At 41.6% G+C, this 19,077-nt stretch overlaps 2 protein-coding genes across 2 annotated transcripts in view; one reads left to right on the forward strand and one right to left on the reverse strand.

The window, feature by feature from the left end:
- Positions 1 to 1,060: 1,060 nt before the first annotated feature.
- On the reverse strand, positions 1,061 to 14,405 carry zap70 (zeta chain of T cell receptor associated protein kinase 70). The gene is made up of 13 exons (XM_087830534.1): positions 14,379 to 14,405; positions 8,783 to 9,249; positions 6,078 to 6,238; positions 5,855 to 5,993; positions 5,695 to 5,779; positions 5,531 to 5,550; positions 5,408 to 5,447; positions 4,846 to 5,047; positions 4,542 to 4,748; positions 2,866 to 3,058; positions 2,362 to 2,502; positions 2,166 to 2,278; positions 1,061 to 1,542 (listed from the first exon to the last, which is right to left on the reverse strand). The coding sequence occupies exons 2-13, from the start codon at positions 9,185 to 9,187 to the stop codon at positions 1,428 to 1,430; spliced, it is 1,821 nt and encodes a 606-aa protein (XP_087686660.1). The 5' UTR covers positions 9,188 to 9,249; positions 14,379 to 14,405; the 3' UTR covers positions 1,061 to 1,427.
- A 4,274-nt stretch (positions 14,406 to 18,679) lies between these two features.
- adamts10 (ADAM metallopeptidase with thrombospondin type 1 motif, 10) overlaps positions 18,680 to 19,077 on the forward strand; it is a 55,843-nt gene continuing 55,445 nt past the window's right edge. The window contains exon 1 of the mRNA XM_087830665.1: positions 18,680 to 18,772. The gene's annotated coding sequence lies outside the window, so the exon portion shown is untranslated. The remainder of the gene's footprint in view (positions 18,773 to 19,077) is intronic.

A 19,077-nucleotide genomic window follows, 5' to 3' on the forward strand; every position in this document is an offset into this window, starting at 1 on the left:
ACAACCAAACTCTACAAATTATGGCTAAAAAGCAAGTTTGGTGGCAGAACTGTCGCCAAACATTTTTTGTTTCAATCATTTGTTTTTTCTTAAATTACAGTGTATAATATATAGTGTCTTTCAAAGACACTTGAATTGTGTAAATCTGTTTTATGCATTATGGATGTAAAAGCACAACAAAGGACAAGGGCTGGAAATTAGCAATACCATTAAATTCTTTATGAAAAAATATTAAATATATAATAAATGTAGTTTCCGGGACTCTTATCATATTACCTATTTATACACACAGCATGCATAGGGTCTAATATAGGGTCATAGGGTTTATTTTGTGAAAACCTACTATTATTTTGAAAACTGCTCCATCGACTTCCTTGGACCCTCCAGTGTGGCCTGACGGTTCACAAGTACTTCCTCTGATACAGTTTGGGGCCAGCGTGACTAACCTCAGTTTGTTTCTTTCCTAATAAATCGCCGCGTGTGACGTTTAAATTACTGGCATTGAAACATCAGAGAGAAAAAAACGATTTAACAAACACACATATTTAAAGAGAGAGAACAGTTTTAAACTCAAAGTCTTAAAAAAGTCTCATATTAGACTTTCTCATTTTTAATGTTTCTTTTGATTAAAAATGCAGATGTTGGACTCTGCACATATATGTTCAGAGTATTTATAAGAAAGTGTGCATGCACCTCATGTCCAAAGCTCATTTCTGCCTTCCAGTGAAACATCAGCAAATGCTGATGCTTTTATGGAGCATTTTGTTGATACAAATGTCTTTAATTGTAATGTCTTTTGTGTTATGATTGATTTTATGAGACAGATTGCAGAAAACCAGTTGAATGGAGGCTCGTAGTTTTCCCGCCACATCTGTGATAAAGTTACAGATTTTTATTTTTATGGTTTTGGAACATCTGGAAAAGAACAATTAAGACTTCTAATGTCAGACTGTTGTTGTAGCTCCAAGAAAGAAAGAAAAATATCACACAGCACTTAAGAATGAATTCAGTCATATCAGCAGATTTATGATAAGTTAATCCACATTTTTCACTCACATAATTAGTTTGTTTCTAGTTTATTAGGCTTAAAACAGTAAAAATGCTTTTAGGTGGAGACAAAGACGCAGATTTGAATACATGGTTCGATTAAAGTAGCAGAATATAAAATTAGTTTTGTTCAGCAGTATTACGACACTTAACATTCAAACCGCGGCGGACAGAGAGCTTCCTTGCACGGCTGACACACTGAAGTCCGATTTACAAATGCACATTTATTGCCTGTTTAGCTGCGTCGCTTCTGCGGTCAAAGCTGGTCACTGTGCACAGTTCATAAAACACTCTTTGTTTTGGTTGTTTAATGGCCGGTTGAAAGGACACTTTGTGCAGCGCTGGGACAGAATGTGCCTTTTTTCTGTCTACTTGGTAAGCTAGGGTGCGGCGGCGGCGGCTGCGCCTTCCTCAGGCTTGGCCTTGCCAGATATGGAGTAATGATAACTCCTCATGGCCTCCTCAACCTTCTTGAAGTCAGGACGGTCCTCGTGTCTGTGAGAGAGGAGAGGGGAGGAGCAGAGAGAGGAGGCTGCGATAAATAGAAGTCACAGGATTTTAACAGGATGCGTTGCTTGCTTAATCTGACGCTGAAAAACAAATATTCAAGAGGAAATTGTTTTCATTTAGGAGGGAACGACTGAGGAATATAATGTCGTTGGGTCAGAGCAGCCACGCCTGATGTATGAAAACTACATAAGTCATTAAATAGACCGCTGTGAAGAGTGTTTGCCCTCCTCCTGTTTTCTTAGTTCAGTTTTTTTGCACATTTGTCATATATATGTTTCAGGTCATCAAACTAATTTTAAATTAGTCTTTTTAGACAAAAACAACAAGAGTAAATACAAAATGCAGTTATAAAACGATTTAAGTACGTTTACTTTATTCAGGGAAAAAAGCTCCAAACCTACAGACCCTGCGTGAAAGACTAACTGCTCCCTAAAGCATTAACGGTGTGTTCAAGCATCTCAGTTGGATTTGAGCTCAGACTTTGAATGTACCGTTTCTTTCCCAGTTTGTTTCTTATTGTGGAAACATGTTTTGTTGTGCATACATACAGACAACCTCTGTTTATGCCTCTCTTGTATAACGCACGCACAAGACCATCGGTTTCTCACTTGTATGTCCAGCACTCTTTCATCAGTGTATATACTCGCTCTGGACACGCCGCCGGACAATCCATGCGGCTCCCGTTCTCAATGAAGCGGATCACGTCGGGTCCTTTCATTTTCTGGAGGAAAAATTCAAACGCAGGCAGCGTGAGCTCTGGGATCACGTCATGCTTTGATAACCTCCTGCAGTAATCTGTCTTACCTTGTAGGGTTTCCCTCCGTAGGAGAACGCCTCCCACATGGTGACACCGAAACTCCACACGTCGCTTTTGCTGGAGAATTTGTGGAAGAGTATACATTCTGGTGCGTACCACTTGAGCGGCCATTTACCTGCAGTACGAGCCTGTGAACACAACGTTTATGATGGTAAGAAGCACGCCAAGGACTCGGCCAGAGCAAGCAAACATCGGCGATGGTATTTAGGGCCTTGGAGTGAAGGATTGCTACATCCACTCCAGATATGGGTCAGTAAATCAGTAAAATGGAAATCAATTGAGTGTTTAGTTCAAACAGGGCACCTGACACATTTTTGTCAATAAGAGCTAATTACTGTTTGCACATTGTGAGGTCAGCAACTCCCAGAAGGGCAATCCATCTGAGACACACTCTCTGTTTGCATGCACTGATAAAACCCACAGGACTCTAATCACTCTGTATTCTGCAACTTTGTCTTGCGGTGCAACAATATTAAAAAAATTGTGAGTACTTTGTAGTAGTTGTCATCTGCTCCCAGGGCCTTGGAGAGGCCAAAGTCGCTGATTTTGGCGAACTGTTGATTGACCAGCAGGACGTTGCGAGCCGCTAAATCTCTGTGCACAAAGTTCTTCTCCTCCAGATACTTCATGCCCATCGACACCTGGTGCATCAGGTTCACAATGTTCTCCACCGATACCGTATCCCTGCGAGGACAAACGTCCAGAGAAACGAAGCATTAGGATATTTTTAGTACACAAATGTAGTTTTTTCCTAAGACAGCTGGGATGGGCTCCAGCTGCACCCCCTGAACCTGGACTGGAAAAGCAGAAGTAAATAGATGGACAGACGATCGATGATGATGATGATGACACAAAACTTGTCCAGTTCCTTTTGATGCAACAAAACACTGAATATTATTGCAGTTTTAAGTATCCAGAAACCTTCAAATGAAGCAGCCTGAAAAATGAACCATCCTAAGTTTGAGTCTTTAAGACAGAAGTGGGCAACTCCAGGCCTCAAAGGCCGGTGTCCTGCAGGTTTTAGATCTCACCCTGGGTCAACACACCTGAATCAATTTATTAGTTCATTACCAGGCCTCTGGAGAACTTCAAGACATGTTGAGGAGGTCAATTAGCCGTAATCAGCTGTGTTGGATCAAGGACCTGCAGGCCTGGAGTTGGACACCCCTGCCTTAAGACATATTTGGAGTTTTGGAATCATCCATCTCTCCATTTTCTGCTGCTTTTCCAGCTCCGAGTCATGGGGGCAACAGTCTGAGCTGAAACACCTCATCCAGATGTTCAGGGGAAATACCGAGGTGTTGGCAAAATGTGAGCTCTGCCCTGGTTCTGCCTCAGGGCCTTCACCTGGGAGGACATGCCCAAAACACCTCACCTAGGGTGACTCTCAGCTGGACAAGCTTGTGCGTGTCATTCTCCTGCTCTTTTATCTCTAATATCTCTATTGACTGGACTTGAGTTATAGGCTGCTGTTTGCTTTACTTAAGTCTTGGAAAGAGTGATGGTGGCTAGCCTGGAAGCCTGGAAGTAATAAATGCATGAACTAGTTTTTTTTTGTGTTTTTTTTATCTGACTCTACACACGCTATATAGGATTTGTAAGGATCTGAGTGTCATGAAAAATAATTCCCACAATATAGATGTGATAATCCTCATGTTTATATCATGAATTTCATCCAGATTTATTTGCACATGTAAGAGTAGGAAGGGAATATATACGTATACATACATATGTCATGCTCGTTATAGTAAGATGTTGTTTTTTAATATAAAAATATGTAAATCAGACCTTAATCAGTCTCCTAGTTACACTCCTAAAACTGAAATCTCACTATTGTTGGTTTAAAAAATCCTCTGAAGTTTTATTCACTAAAGATTTTTTTTAAAGGTTTACTTGAGTCATTTGTGCTATTTCAACAAAATACTTTGTTTTTTGGATTTACTTTAAAAAATGTACAATTAATGTAAAACATTGAAGCAATATCTGAAATAAATACGTAACTAATAAATAAATGAAATAAAAAATATGTCAAGTGGTTCCACATTGTGCTGCAGGTTAGGATAACTCCTAAGAAACTGACTCAAAGAAAAACCAGAGTTTACCAATAAATAAATAAATAAAACAACTTTTTTTAAGCACAACTACAAAAAGTTAAAGATGAACTTACTTTTTGGAGGAGAGGAATTTGTTCAGCGGTCCGGCAGAAGCCATCTCCATGACCAGCATCAGACAGTCTGCGTTGCACAGGCCGAGCATGCGCACGATGAACGGGTTACTCAGCTGGTGCATGATCTCTGCCTCCCTCATCATCTCCTCCTTCACCAGCTTCTCGTTGTCGTTCTTCAGCACCTTGACGGCCACGTCTATCTGACCCCTGAATCCAAACAAAACACAGGCAGCGACATCAGTAGACGCACGCCGCACGGATAGGTACGGCTCAGCGTCTGTTTTTAAAACGTTCGGCTCCTCACGATTCTGTTTTGAAGACTCCCTTCTTGACACAGCCAAAGTTCCCAGAGCCGAGCTCCACCTCGTCGTCCATCAGCAGGTCGGACCTCTGGATGTTGAACCTCTTGATATCATTGGGGTTGTGATACGGGTTGAATCCATTGCAGTCCATGGGGAGAAGGTCGTGGTCTTCGGGCACAGTAGTCTTTTTGACCACTGGAAGAGCTGCAAAGTACAAACAGAGCACACAATAAATTGCACGTACTCTGTTTGTAGATATAATGTGCAAAACATTTCAAACTTGAAGGTTTTACATCCAAAATCACGTATCAGAGTCTAAAACATGACGCACTTGTATAAATTAATTACCCAGTGATATCTGGACACTGTTACTGAGCAATTACATTTTTTAACTTAACCTTTAAACACAGCGCTTGGCATGCAGCTATAATCTATCAGATTTCAGTCTTCCTTCTACGACTGATTGTGTAATTGTGAGTTTTTTATTTGAACGCATCCTCGCAGGAACAGCCATCGCAGTCTATGCTCAATGCTGCCTGTGTGTTTGCACTGCTGGCTACCGACCTTGAGGTGGCGGTGTGTATCCATTGGCGCCGCGTGGCCTCTGAAAGGAATGACAAAGAAATAAATCTTAGAGGGTGAAGACGTGCGCTGACTTGAACAGTGCAGGATGTACCGACTACTTACTCCGGGAAGTCTGGGCGTCTCTGAAAAATTACAGGAGAATTTCATTAGTGAATAGAATCAAAAAAGGACGTTGCGTATTATATTATTCATATTGTGAATAAACTACAATATAAACTGCAAATTCAGGCTGAGATATGATTAAAAAAGGAAAGATTGGTCAGTACTTTCAACAGCAGCTTTGCCGTTAACACATGCCTCTCCGAGAACGGTTACAAGGCCATCAGGTTTCATCTTCAGATACTCCACCAGCTGAACATTGAGAATAAGTTTAGTTTAAGCCAGAAAAACGACACAAAGACAAAGAAAAAGAGCTTGAGGACCGACCTGCCAGACTGTGTCGAACTTTGTTCCCTCAGGCATCGAGAATTTCCCCGACTTGTCCTGGAGGATCTGATAGTGGTACACTGTTTTCCCGTACATCATGGAGAGAGCGTATGTACCAGACTCCTCTCTGTCTCTGATTCTGAGGAACAAAACACATAAATGCAAAATCTTTACCCAACAAACAAACACAGCAGGCTTTTTTTAAAAAGAAGCAAAAACGTACAGAAACTTGCCGTCCGGTTGTGCCCCCGAGTAAAGCCGCCTCTCGCCCTCGTGGCGGGAGATTTTGCCGTGGTACCAAGGCATTTTCTCATGGGCTGTAGTTGCGATCAGCTTCTCGAGCTGAGGAGCTTGACTGATGATGGCCTGCTCCATGGCTTCGCCCTGAACCGGAAAAATGATCACATTCAGAAGCCGCGCGTTATCTTCGTGTTTTGCAATAATGACTTTTGATCTAAAATTACGGGGAGGACTGCATCACAGCTCGCTGGCGTTTCTGAATTTGCTCACGCTGGGTGTCAAATGCGGTGGAAGGTGGTGCATGAGAAGAAGAGAGGGAACGTTATGACCAGAGATGGGCAGTAACGCGTTACTTGTAAAGCGTTACTGTAATCCGATTACTTTTTTCAGGTAACGAGTAAAGTAAGGGATTACTATTGCAAAAACAGTAATTAGATTACCGTTACTTTCCCGTAGGAACGCTGCGTTACTGCGTTACTAAAACCGTGATTTTTTTGCGAGAATGTCTCATGACAGTGACGCGTGACAACAGCTGTGTGCAGATCAACAATGGATCATATATCGAGTGCGGAGAGAGTATGAGCGTGCAGCGTTTAAAGCGTGGAAGTACTGACCTTACTTTGAGTTTGATTCCATAAAAAGTGACAAAAACATTAGTGTCCGTTGTGCGTGGGAAGAAAACTTCTTTTTACAGCGAAAAAACCCCTAAACTTCCAAACAAGCACCGAGTAGCTACGACGTAATGGGAAACTCACAGAGAAACTCGTGGATTCTTCCACTGACCGCTGCACACCTGCACCAGGGTAACCCTCCGCCTACCCCACTCCTGCTTTACAGGTGAAAATAGAGCAACAGGACCGCTAGTCTTTGACTTTATTTATTTTCTGCTGTGTTTTACTTGCATCTATTTGAAAGACTGAGTGTAAACACAAAAAATATTTTATTTTATGTGCTGGAATGTGCAGAAAATAGGTTTAAATGTTAAACTAATTTCTTCCAGTCAGAAAATGTTGCATATAATTAAATGTTTGCTTGATGCATAAAGTTAAAAGATTAAAACTAATAAAACAAGTTTTAAAAAGAGACTTTTCCATTTGATTACATTTTGTATGATGATTATGCAGAAAAAGTAGAATTGGGCTGAAAGATCTATCACTTTATCACCTATTCAGGTTGTAAATCGTGTTTTTAAAAAGTAACTAAGTAATTAATTACTTTTGAAAATAAGTAATCAGTTAAGTAACGGGATTACTTTTTTGGGGAAGTAATCGGTAATTAGTTACTGATTACTTTTTTCAAGTAACTTGACCAACACTGGTTATGACACTCGAGCTGCAGGCGAATTCTGCGTAGACGTGGAGCCAGTTTGGCTCTTCGGTTGTATCACCGGTGTCAAAAAGATACTGATGGTTGTTGGTGACAGGTTACTGGAGGAGGCACAAGTGAAAATGCTCTTTTTAGCTTTAGTCTTGTTGACTAATTCTTTCTTGCTGTCATCTCAGACCCTCGTACTCCCACCTGGCCTGCCTTTTCTTTCCAGTTACCTGCTCACTTTGTTCCTATTCCCCCATCTTGACTCTTTACTGTAGCTTCTACCGTCTGTCTCGTACTTTTGGTTCTCGTTTCTAAGAACTGTAGCTTGTTAGTGCAACTACTTTTCCCAGGCCACAGAAAGCTTCAGAGGAACTGAGAGCTCCTACCTGTGTTCCTACTTGAGGAAAGGTTTGGAGAGATTGTGTGTGGGCAAAGTTTCTCCCACTCCGCCAAAAAAGTCCCTTCAGAAATGTCAGTTAAATCAGACTCAAACATACGGCCTGCGGGGAAGACCTTTCCCCGAGTTAGAGTCGGATCAGGGCCACAAGATGAAAACGTTGCAGAGAAGAAGGTCACAACTTCAAACTTCTCGTTGTATTTGCAGAGAGCCATTAAGAAGGGAGGGATTGTCGGAGTCCGAGGTCTGGGTCGTCACAAGTTTTTAAAAAGTTTAAAGTCTACCAGCAAAATGTGACCTGGCGCTGCCACCACTGATCTTTAACTTTGAACACTTTGTTTCTTTGTAACGACATTCACTGACTGATGTGGGAAAACTGACACATGTTGGTAAGATTACTGATTTTTGATAAGACGCCTCGTGTTGTTGTTTTTTAAATAGTGGTTCATTAAATGTGAAGGTTTCTCAGACGTACGTGTACTTTTTAAAAAAATATCTGCATGTCAATACAGCAGTGGAAAGTTTTATCTGTGCTGCTGCTATCAAATAACCACAAAAAAACAAAATGGAAAATTTTGCTTACAGGCGAAAACATTTATCAGATCAAAATTTTTTTATTTTGTATAAATTTTTCACCCATCAGCAGATTATTTGGTTTATTTGCTATATTTTGCAGTGCGATGAGGGCGCAAAATATAACGACTGAAGAATCACTTTGACTGCACAGCGGGCTGGATGCAGACATCAAAACTATCTCCATGAGCAGAAGTCAGCACATTTGCATGGTTAATTTTTGTAAAAAAAACAACAACTGTAGCTTGTTAGGAAGACATTTAAACAAATTCAATATCACAGAAAAGTAATTATAGCTAAAAAATGAACTTTTCAGTCTCCGAAAAGCTCAGGTAAAGTACAAGTAGCTCAAAACTCCACCCTACATGGTTATTTTCTTTTTCTAAACTCTTCAGCCGGCTCACCTCCAGATTCCAGGTCTGCTTCACGTACTCCCTCAGCATGTTTTCTCTCAGACTGTCAAACACGCCTTGCTTGATCGGCGTATCCGGGGAGCGCAGACACGGCTTCTTCAGGAGGCACACCAGGCCGTCGGAGTCTTTGCTGTAAAACTCGCAGAGCTCTGCGGGGCCGCAGTGAGGCTTCCCTCCTGTGATGCAGTAAGTCCCGTTAAGCTGTTTCTCGACGGAGTAATGGTGGAACTCCAGGTTCCACACGATAGACAAGACGTAGCCGCCCAGACTGCGGAGACACTGTCGCAGCAAGAAGAGGCAGTCGGACATCCCGGCCAGCTTCAGGTGCTGCTCGGCCTCCGAGCGACTGATGCTGCCGTAGAAGAAAGGCAGCTCGGCCGCAGGGTCGATGGACATGGTGAGACCTGGTAAAAGTTGACCTGGTCTTGAAGTCCTGGATGTAATCAGTGAGAGAGAAACTAGAGAGACAGAGAGGAGGGAGGGGGGGGGGGGGGACATTTCTTTGAGAAAACTGACCAATGGCACAGATTTAAACAAATTTGCCACCTTTTTTAGTTTCTGCCTCCTCCACTCACAGCCAGATCAATGCAACTTTCTAATTTACCAAATTACAAATACAAATTGGTGGGAATACAGCTTCAAAATGGACAACACTAGAATCAGTGCTACAAAAAGCAACAAAAAAGCCCTAAAAGACACACACACACACAACCGCCCTGGATAACCTCACCTTCCCTTCCCAGCTGTGTTACACTGGGATCTACAACAAACCCAACAGAGCTGCGCTGCTCAGGAGCTTGACACGTACAAGTGAGGAGACATATGTGGGGATGTGACACTTAGCGTGAGGCACCCACACTTTGAGACTGCATAAAGTTTGCAGGTTAACAAAGTGATGACACAAGCCACAACAGGAAGTCGCAGTCCGCCCTCACAGCCTCCTTTCTCCAGCGTGTCACTCTTCCGTTGAACAGGTGCTGTACGGTTACAGAACATTCCCTCTGCTTTAAAACTCAGTGTTTTCATCTTATGGAACAAAAAAACAGATCAAAGTATCGTTACTGTAACGAGCGTGTGCGCGATGAGAAGCGCTGGTACTCGGTTGACTTTATTGTGAACGGGAGTAAGGACGAGTTTAAAATCAAAAGGGTTTCGACTGCAGCGTGGAACGGTTACGCGACAACAAGCAGAAGATGTTTGAGATAAAGAGGGAAATCGACAGCGATCACAAGACGTCACACGCGTCAGCTCAGAAAACCCAGAAAGGAAATGATCGGAAACGAAGAGAAAGATCGAGATTTCATGAAGACACGCTGGAGATCAGCCAGGCTGCTCTCCTGAGCTCGTCTTCGATTTGGGAGTAAATAAAGACGAGAAGCACATTCAAACAAAGCGGCATGCAAACTGATACGTGATTCTCTTTGTGTTATTCTCACTGTGTGTCCATCAGTTTCATTTCTTCATATCAGTGAAAACTTCACCCCCTCACAACAGAGTGCAGCTTTTATAATGATGAAATTATAAACCTGACATACACAGCATGTGCCATAAGGTTACTTACAGTAAAACAGGAGGTGTGATTACCAAAAGTATGCTGCAAAATAAAAGCTGGCAAATCGACTTTACTGTAATTTAACTTCTTACACCGTAACATATAACATGTTTTTAAACACTAGGTGAAATAAAAAGTGCAAAACCTCAGCTTCCTGGTTATATACCTGAGCTGCTTCCCACATCAACAGTGGACAACCAAACAGCAACATACGACTGCCACAAGAAACCAGGTTTTACTGCAGCATGACCTCCAAAACGCCACAACAAAGACCAGACCCTACAGTGTGGACATGAGCGGCAATGCTGGAGCGCTTCATGATCTGCACCTAAAAGCTGTTGATTTTAATCAGTATGGATGTGCAGCACATGGAAAACTGCTTTTTCTAACGAATGGAGACTAACTGTTCATACATTTATTCACCTTCTGCACCACCTAATCCGATCTCAGCACACGGGAATAACTATTATGGAGTTTATTTTTATTTTTAATGCAGAAAGGTGTTTATCTTTTTGCTGTCATTTGACTTTAAAGCTAAAATAAGCTTTTTTTTACCCCAGTCTGCTTAAATTTAGTGTGCAAATTTGCTTATTGTATTATTTTATATTAATGTACATTTAATTATTTTTATTTTAGACTGCTTTGAGAGCAAAAAAGGCAATTTAAAGGCATCAACTTGAGCTCCATGTAAGCACTTTCTGAAATTTTATAGATAAACAATCAATGACTTGCATCTTTTTTGTGTATGTGTTGAGAAAGGAGGTCTACTCCTGTAAAAAGTCTATAAATGGATGCAAGTGACTCTATTCTTTTTCCCCACTTCTCATTTAAATTCCACCCTACACTGTGGGGCGTTTAAGTGGGTAGCGCGGTGATACATCAGCTCAAAATTTATGATCAACTCCTGTGATATTTCTTGAGCAAACTGAAAGGGAAAGTGAATTTAATAACAAACCCCCTTTAACAGACCGTGACAAGCATATTAGCCATGCTGCTGTAATTTACGACCAAACTAACCAAAACACTGACGGCTTTCCAACAAAACATTAAAACGTCCAACAACAGCAGAAGCCAAGTCCCGGCTCTGCGTGTGCTCTTTATAAACGAAGAGTTTGGTGCTTTCTTTCTTTTTTCTCCGCCCTGCCTCTTTTTATTTAACAAAAACAAAGACTGGCGGGAGATGAGGCGACACATGGCACGGTTCCTGAGCCGAGCTTTGAACCCACACTGTTGCGGGGTGTCTTTCATGCAGCGCCCGGGACTAACACACAGAAACTGTTTGCATGCAGTGTATAAATCCCTCTGATGTGCAAAGAATAGTTTGGTACAAGAGTGTTGCAGAGTAAGCAGATAGTGATGGACCCAATGAGTGGTGGAAAAGAAAGAGTCCTATGAGTCACTCTGTTTTCAGCAAGCCGAGGACTCGACGCGAGATCTCGAGGCCTGAACGCTCGTTTTCCACAGAGAACAGAGAGGAAGTTTTCTGGTGTGAGAGTAAATGCAATTAAATATGATTCAAAAACCTGATTGTGTTTGTCATTTGGTCAAACTCGTCTGTTCTCGGCAGACTCGCAGCTCCAGGTTATCGTTTTAGATGGCAGTGATAATGGGGGGTTTGTGACAGAGCGAAACGAAACACGGCGGCCATTATGATCTTTCCGGTGGGTTCACCATTTCTATCTTGTCATAATGGCTAACCCGCCACAACATTATGTGCTTGGATGCACGAGCTTCGACAGACTATGCAAATACTTTGACATCTTCAAACCATTTGCGCTCGGATAAAAGTGACGAGGTCGACCTTTTAAAGGCGACCTCAGCGCAAGTGTCAAGTGTTTATTCAAGTAAACCACAATTAGGAAGCGTAAACATTAGCAGCGGAAACACCTTCGACATAAAGGCAGAGCAGCGCTTAGAGCTGACAGCGTTATGTGCTCATGTTTAGCGTTTACAGTCCTCAACTTTTTTTTAGCTGTGTGCGTTAGCGTGCTAACACATGCTAACACGTGCTAATGTGAAGGAAGAACTAAACGAGGAAGAAGATGGGGACGTCGTTGACAAAAGTGAAGAGGACTTTAATTTTTTTTAAACAGTTTTTGCTGAAATATTTAAAAGATAATTTTTAAAAAACCCCAACCCCATTGTGGCCTCTGGACCCAGATAGCAGGGCTACTTATGGCTCGCTAGCAAATGCTACGTAAGCTAGATCTGGCCTGATACAAGAGACAAGCTTGACATCTGTCCCCCCAAGCCTCGTGTGGCCCAGCTGTCACAACACACCTGTAATCTGACCCATATAAGATGAACCAGGGGCTTCTGGCCCACAGAAAACCTGGAAAATGATCATTTATTGCAAAGAAAAGCCAGCGCGTCATCACAGTCACTGTTATTCTTCACAGTATTTTTCTCAGATGTTTCAGTCTGACGCGTGGTAACCAAGTACAGCTACAGATTTTAGAAAAATAAACCATTTGTGTAATATTTGTGTTACTGAGTGTAAACTCCTCCTCGGCTCATTTAAACAGCAGAAATATTAATATGTGGGCACAGTCACAGTGTTGAAGTGGGGAACCCGACAAGAGGCAGAAACGTGCTTGGTGTAAATAGCGATCAGTCAAATATCTGCTTAACTGGCTGCTGAGAACAACATGACAAAAAGCAAATCACCAGAACAGTGTTGGTCCTTATCACGCACGAACGCACCAGCGTGAGCTCAGAGAGTCGATGTGCCTCTCTGTTTTCTGTAGATTACCCACTGATATTAAATCAAGAGCATAGCAGTGATAACTATTTAGAGTTTTTAGGTCATAATTATTTTCTTTGTGATATCAGGAAGTTAGCTCATGGCTGTGTAACTCGAAGCATTTCTCTGCGCATACATCAATGCGCGAGACTGTGTAGGCACCTCAAAACAGACAATGTGCCCTTTAACTGTCACATATGAAATTATTTTTCCAACAAAACTGAGCGAGCGTTCGAAGCGTGTAGGTGGAGTTGGATAAGAAAGTGCATCTGAAATCAGGAGCCCAAATGCCCCAAAGTGAATCATTATTTCCTGAATCAGTGGAAAAAAGTTGTTGTTAGATCCTGTTATCTGCTTTATGTTTTCCAACGTCTGTACAGCACCTGGAAAATAACCTGACAAGATGTGATTAAATCACATTAACTGTTCAGGCCTACCTCAGGTACGATTCACAAGCATTCAAAGAGAGATTTTTATTCCTCTTAACAATAACTCTGCTTTGATTTCTGTTCACTATAATGAGTGTTTGTGTCAACCGTGTCTTTATCTAAAAATAAAACATGCTAAAACTCTGAATATCACACTGTGAGTTAAACAGGGCCCGGTCTGCACGTAAAAATTCAGCTTCTGCTCGTCCAAACCGATTCTGTCCGACTGTGGCCGACACATGTAGCAGATATGCCTCAGTGCACCACCCAAAATACATCCAGTCATTTTAAGAACAGTTACAAGGGATCACAGACACACACGGACCTCTTGGGTGTCTTAAAACCTCCACCATTTTTTTTGGTTTTCTATTCCAAGTCGCAATGAAAGCAGCTATTTATGTTTTGAGCATGTAATGACTGCTTTTCTGAGCCAGAGCAACAATGCCGCGGCCGACTGCGGTGCACGCACTCTTTTATTCTCCTTTTTTTCGACTGTTTCTATATAGTTGTGAATATAAAACAAACCTCAGTTGGAATTAAATTTAACTGATCGATTAGATCTTGTTGGACTGAAATCATAAATGAATAGCTAAACTACATTTTCACGTGTTTCATGGCCTAATGTTGCAATTAAATCAATGTTTACTCAAATATGTGAATTCTCGAGCACATCAGCTTTTTGCCTGTATAACTGCACTACAGCAACTTCTCAGGCTCAGACTTCAGGTCGTCTTACTTTCACCCACCTTACTGGGCTGTTGTGTTTTTCCACACAAGACACAAGTATATACACAAGTGTAACTAACCAGTTTAACCAATACGACACAGTCTGTTGTTACATAATCAGATATAAAGCCTACTTACACTGTTGTTCCAGGCAGACGCAGAGCGGTGTTGTTGCTTCAGAGGCAAAGATATATCTGTTGATCTGACAGAAATGTAAGGTGCTGTGAAGACGCGAGGGTTTAGAGACAATGACACACACACACACACACACACACACACACACACACACACACACAAACCCACACACAGGCAAAACGGCAAATGGCACGCGTAGAGGGCTGATTTCAGTTTGACTGTCACCACTGAGTCGCTCAGTTAAGTTAAATCCCAGCTGATGTATTACAATCTGTACAGCGCCATGTCTGAATATGCAAAACAGTGAATTAATATTAGAAGAATAAACCAGCGTTATTGGGGAGTTACTCTGTTTTGCTTTCGAGATGAAAACGATTTGGTCTGCTGGTTGAACTCGAGTCAGGATGCACTTACTTAGCCCATAAACAAAGGGAAAGAGATTCCTCTGTCCATAGAATAAAAAACTAACATCTTACATGTTAAAGGTCAAAAATTTCCATGCTCGATCTTTTTTGTCTTCTGCACTTCTGCACCACCATCAGCCTAACGGCCCCAGGCTGGTGTTAGTCACCGACCGTCTGCCGCTTCATGCTCGTGGTGGTCTGAGTAGGCTTTTGCACATCTTGCCCTAAACCTACATCTAAGGATGCCTAATTATTAAAATGATGGCCTCGTTCTTGTGAGCAGTCTTCACTTCATGTTGCAATCATCCTATTTATTTATACAAAGTCAGCCATGCAAAAGCTGTACAATAGCAAGTGGTGGTTTTACACAAGGCGCTGACCTATTTTTCAGCACCTGTAGATAGATGACATTTGACCATCATGAGTTTCCCTTTGTTTACGGCGCAATGCTCCGTCTGTTTATCTGTTTTTGTATTTCACATTCTGACATGACAGCTGAACACGTGCAGTCAGCTGTCCGATGAAGTGATAGGATTTAAATATAAAGAGTGGAGACAGCAGAAAAGACGGCCAGGTGCTGTCCAAAATGAACATATGTTTACAATATATACAAAACACTTTATATCAATAGTCTTTTAGATGAATTGTTAAAATTATAAAATACATTAAAGGTTAAAAGGTTAAGTCACAGCTAGGGTAACAGTAACCCCTTCCTGATTTCTTAGTTTTTTGGCATATTTGTGACACTTAAATAAAGACAAGAATAACCAGAGTAAATACAAAAGGCAGTTTTTGGGGTGGCTATGGTCGTGTGATGGTCTCGGGTTGCTTTGCTGCTTCAGGGCGACTTGCTGTAATTGATGGAACCTGGATTCTGCTGTCTGCTGGAGGATGTCCCGCCATCACTCGGGTTATGCAACAGGTCAGTGATCCGAAACACACCAGGAAGTCTACCTCTGAATGACTAAAGCAAAAGAGGTTTTGAAGAGGCCTAGTCAAAGTCCGGACTCAAATCCGATTGAGATGTGTTGGCGTGACCTTAAACAAGCTTTTCGTGTTTTAAAATCCTCTAATGTGGCTGAATTCAAACAATTCTACAAAGAAGATTTGGTGAAGAATTCCTCCACAGTGATGTAAAAGACTCATTGTCAGTTATCACCAGAGATGTACGTGTTACTGTAATCCGATTACTTTTTTTAAGTAACGAGTAAAGTAAGAGATTAGTATTGCAAAAACGGTAATTAGATTACCGTTACTTTCCCGTAGGAACGCTGCGTTACTGCGTTACTAAAACCGTGATTTTTTTTGCAAGAATGTCTCATGACAGTGACGTAAGCGAGTGCGACGTTCGTGACAACAGCTGTGTGCAGATCAACAATGGATCATATATCGAGTGCAGAGAGAGTATGAGCGTGCAGCGTTTAAAGCGTGGAAGTACTGACCTTACTTTGAGTTTGATTCCATAAAAAGTGACAAAAACATTAGTGTCCGTTGTGCGTGGGAAGAAAACTTCTTTTCACAGCAAAAACCCCCCTAAACTTCCAAACAAGCACCGAGTAGCTACGACGTAATGGGAAACTCACAGAGAAACTCGCGGATTCTTCCACTGACCGCGGCACACCTGCACCAGCGTAACCCTCCGCCTACCCCACTCCTGCTTTACAGGTGAAAATAGAGCAACAGGACCGCTAGTCTTTGACTTTATTTATTTTCTGCTGTGTTTTACTTGCATTTATTTGAAGGACTGAGTGTAAACACAAAAAATATTTTATTTTATGTGCTGGAATGTGCAGAAAATAGGTTTAAATGTTAAACTAATTTCTTCCAGTCAGAGAATGTTGCATATAATTACATTTTTGCTTGATGCATAAAGTTAAAAGATTAAAACTAATAAAACAAGTTTTAAAAAGAGACTTTTCCATTTGTTTACATTTTGTATGATGATTATGCAGAAAAAGTAGAATTGGGCTGAAAGATCTATCACTTTATCACCTATTCAGGTTGTAAATCGTGTTTTTAAAAAGTAACTAAGTAACTAAGTAATTAACTACTTTTGAAAATAAGTAATCAGTAAAGTAATGGGATTACTTTTGGGGGAAGTAATCAGTAATTAGTTACCGATTACTTTTTTCAAGTAACTTGACCAACACTGGTTATCACAAACACTTGACTGCAGTTCTTCCAGCTGTCAGATTTAGGGGGCGATGACTTTTCACGGTTGGAGTATTTGTTTTGTATTTACTCTGGTTGTTTTTCTCTAATATTACGATTAGTTTGATGATATGAAACATGCAAGTGTGACAAATATACCAAAAGGGAGCGAAAGAAATCGGGAAGGGGGCAAATACTTTTTCAAAGTGTTGTATCTTAGCAGCAAAAAGACTAGAGGGAGGGGAAATTTAAATGTGTAAAAGTTAATTTGATATTTTACAGGAAGCTTTGAGGTTTTTACTGTGAGTGGTTGCTAGGCAACCGAGGTAACTGCTGGAGACTTCTGGCATAAATTTTGGTCTTTTAGCTGAATTTTTATAGTTTTTACAGCATTTCCTACTGATAAAGACCCCAAACCCATTTACTAAAGTAATTAACTTATGACTAAACAATTAAATGACAGAAATGTAACTTTTTTTTAACCGTCTACTGTAGAAATTTCTTTTTTTCACAATAGATAAAAAAAAATTCCCCAGGATATTTCTGTGAATTAACAAAAATCTTCTGTTTTATAATCACAGGACAGTCTGGGCAGTGACCTGGAGCACTTTTTATGTAATTTAACACATTTATTTCTTACAATTTAAGCCCAAACTTGCGCTTCGTGAAACGTATAGATACATGTACACGTCTAAATTACAGAACTTGTGGTGTAGCCAGGATACTGTGTTGAGGGAGACATAACAGACATCTACTCTCCACTCCAGCACCTGCGCGATACCCACAGTACCAAACCAACAGCAGGGATAGCAAACCCCACGCACACTCAACCCCCACCTCTGCAGCGGCTGCAGCTGCTTCTTTGGAGTTGCAGATCTGGCACCGAGTCAGCAGGATCCCGCAGGTCCTGCAAAAACAGACAAAACGAAACCACAGAGGAAAATGTTTTCCTACAAAATAAAAGCATGCATTTTACAGGTAGGAAGTTTCAGCCATGTCCTAATCGGAGCAATGAGGCAGTTTAATTTGGTCGAATTCAGACTGAAGTTGTAGAACTGATCACCAGGTTGAACCCAAAAAGCAGGTGTGGGTAATTCGCCCCAAGCATGACCTCTTAAAAGTCACCACAACAAGAGCTCCTTGAAACAAAGTGTGGAAAGCGCAGCTCCTAATCGAGTTATGCTTTTCAGAGAGGTCAAAGTTAGATTGTGGCGCACAAGAACTCGCAAAAAATAGGATTTATTTGAGCTTAGACCTATCAGACTTCTTTTTATATCGAGCTGGGCAGGGCCAGATTTCCACGAAGTGGTGTAATTTGCAGAATTTATTAATTTATTTAAAGCATTTTTATAGGATTTCCGGTCTGAAAACAGCCAAACAGTATGCTCAGTGAAAAGGACTAGACGCCTTCTGCTTCTTCTCCTAAAACAGGTCGAGCTTGAGTCACTATTTAAGTTGTTTTACTGGACTCAGTGTCAGGTCTGACACAAACTGACCAACCACATTATTATGCACAGTGTTCACGGGTTACAGGTATGCGTGATACAAAGTTGCGTAAAGGTCTGAGACCAACATCAGCTATCTTGGCCACAGCTCTTTATTTCTCATCGGCCCCTTGCCAACTGTGGAGTCCTGCCAAGACAAACTTTATTTTGAAATTTTTGCTCCCGGACGTTTCTATTTTTACCACGGGGGAAATTGACACCAGACTCCTTCTCTCCGCTTGTGGAAGTGGAAGAAGTTGAGTCTCCTCAGTCTCCTGCCGGCACCGCCTCCTCTCCTCTGCGCTTGGCTGCTGAGGACAGACTCACATCGGAAACTTCTGCACGGGGACACGGGAAGGTAGGTCACCGAGCTCGGCTCCACTCTCTCTCGTGCACAGCTCTGTAAGGAGAAAAGGCACTGCCCTGGCATGATGCTGGCTCTTCTAAGCTCTTGTCCGCTCCTTCCTGCAGAAACACTGCATGTCGCCCATATTTAGTGAGGCTCTTGCTGTCATGAGATCATTAGGTGCACCTCTGCGGACGTGAGCCTCATGCTGTCTTAGGGGATTTGTACTATTCCTAAAACCTCAAGTCCTCAAGTTGCTTCTCTTCTTCTTCGGAGTCCTTACTTACTAGCGCTGGGGTCTCCTTGTTAGCTGATGA

The sequence above is a fragment of the Neolamprologus brichardi genome, chromosome 17 (genome assembly GCF_056152115.1).
Source record: "Neolamprologus brichardi isolate AB-2024 chromosome 17, ASM5615211v1, whole genome shotgun sequence".
Classification (NCBI taxonomy): domain Eukaryota; kingdom Metazoa; phylum Chordata; class Actinopteri; order Cichliformes; family Cichlidae; genus Neolamprologus; species Neolamprologus brichardi.

Coding starts and splice junctions, on each gene's coding strand:
- zap70 (XM_087830534.1), bottom strand. CDS start 9,187: ATGTCCATCGACCCTGCGGCCGAGCTGCCTTTCTTCTACGGCAGCATC. Junction 5,448..5,530: donor AGACGCCCAGACTTCCCGGA/GTAAGTAGTCGG, acceptor CATTCCTTTCAG/AGGCCACGCGGCGCCAATGG. Junction 3,059..4,541: donor AAATTCCTCTCCTCCAAAAA/GTAAGTTCATCT, acceptor TTGTCCTCGCAG/GGATACGGTATCGGTGGAGA.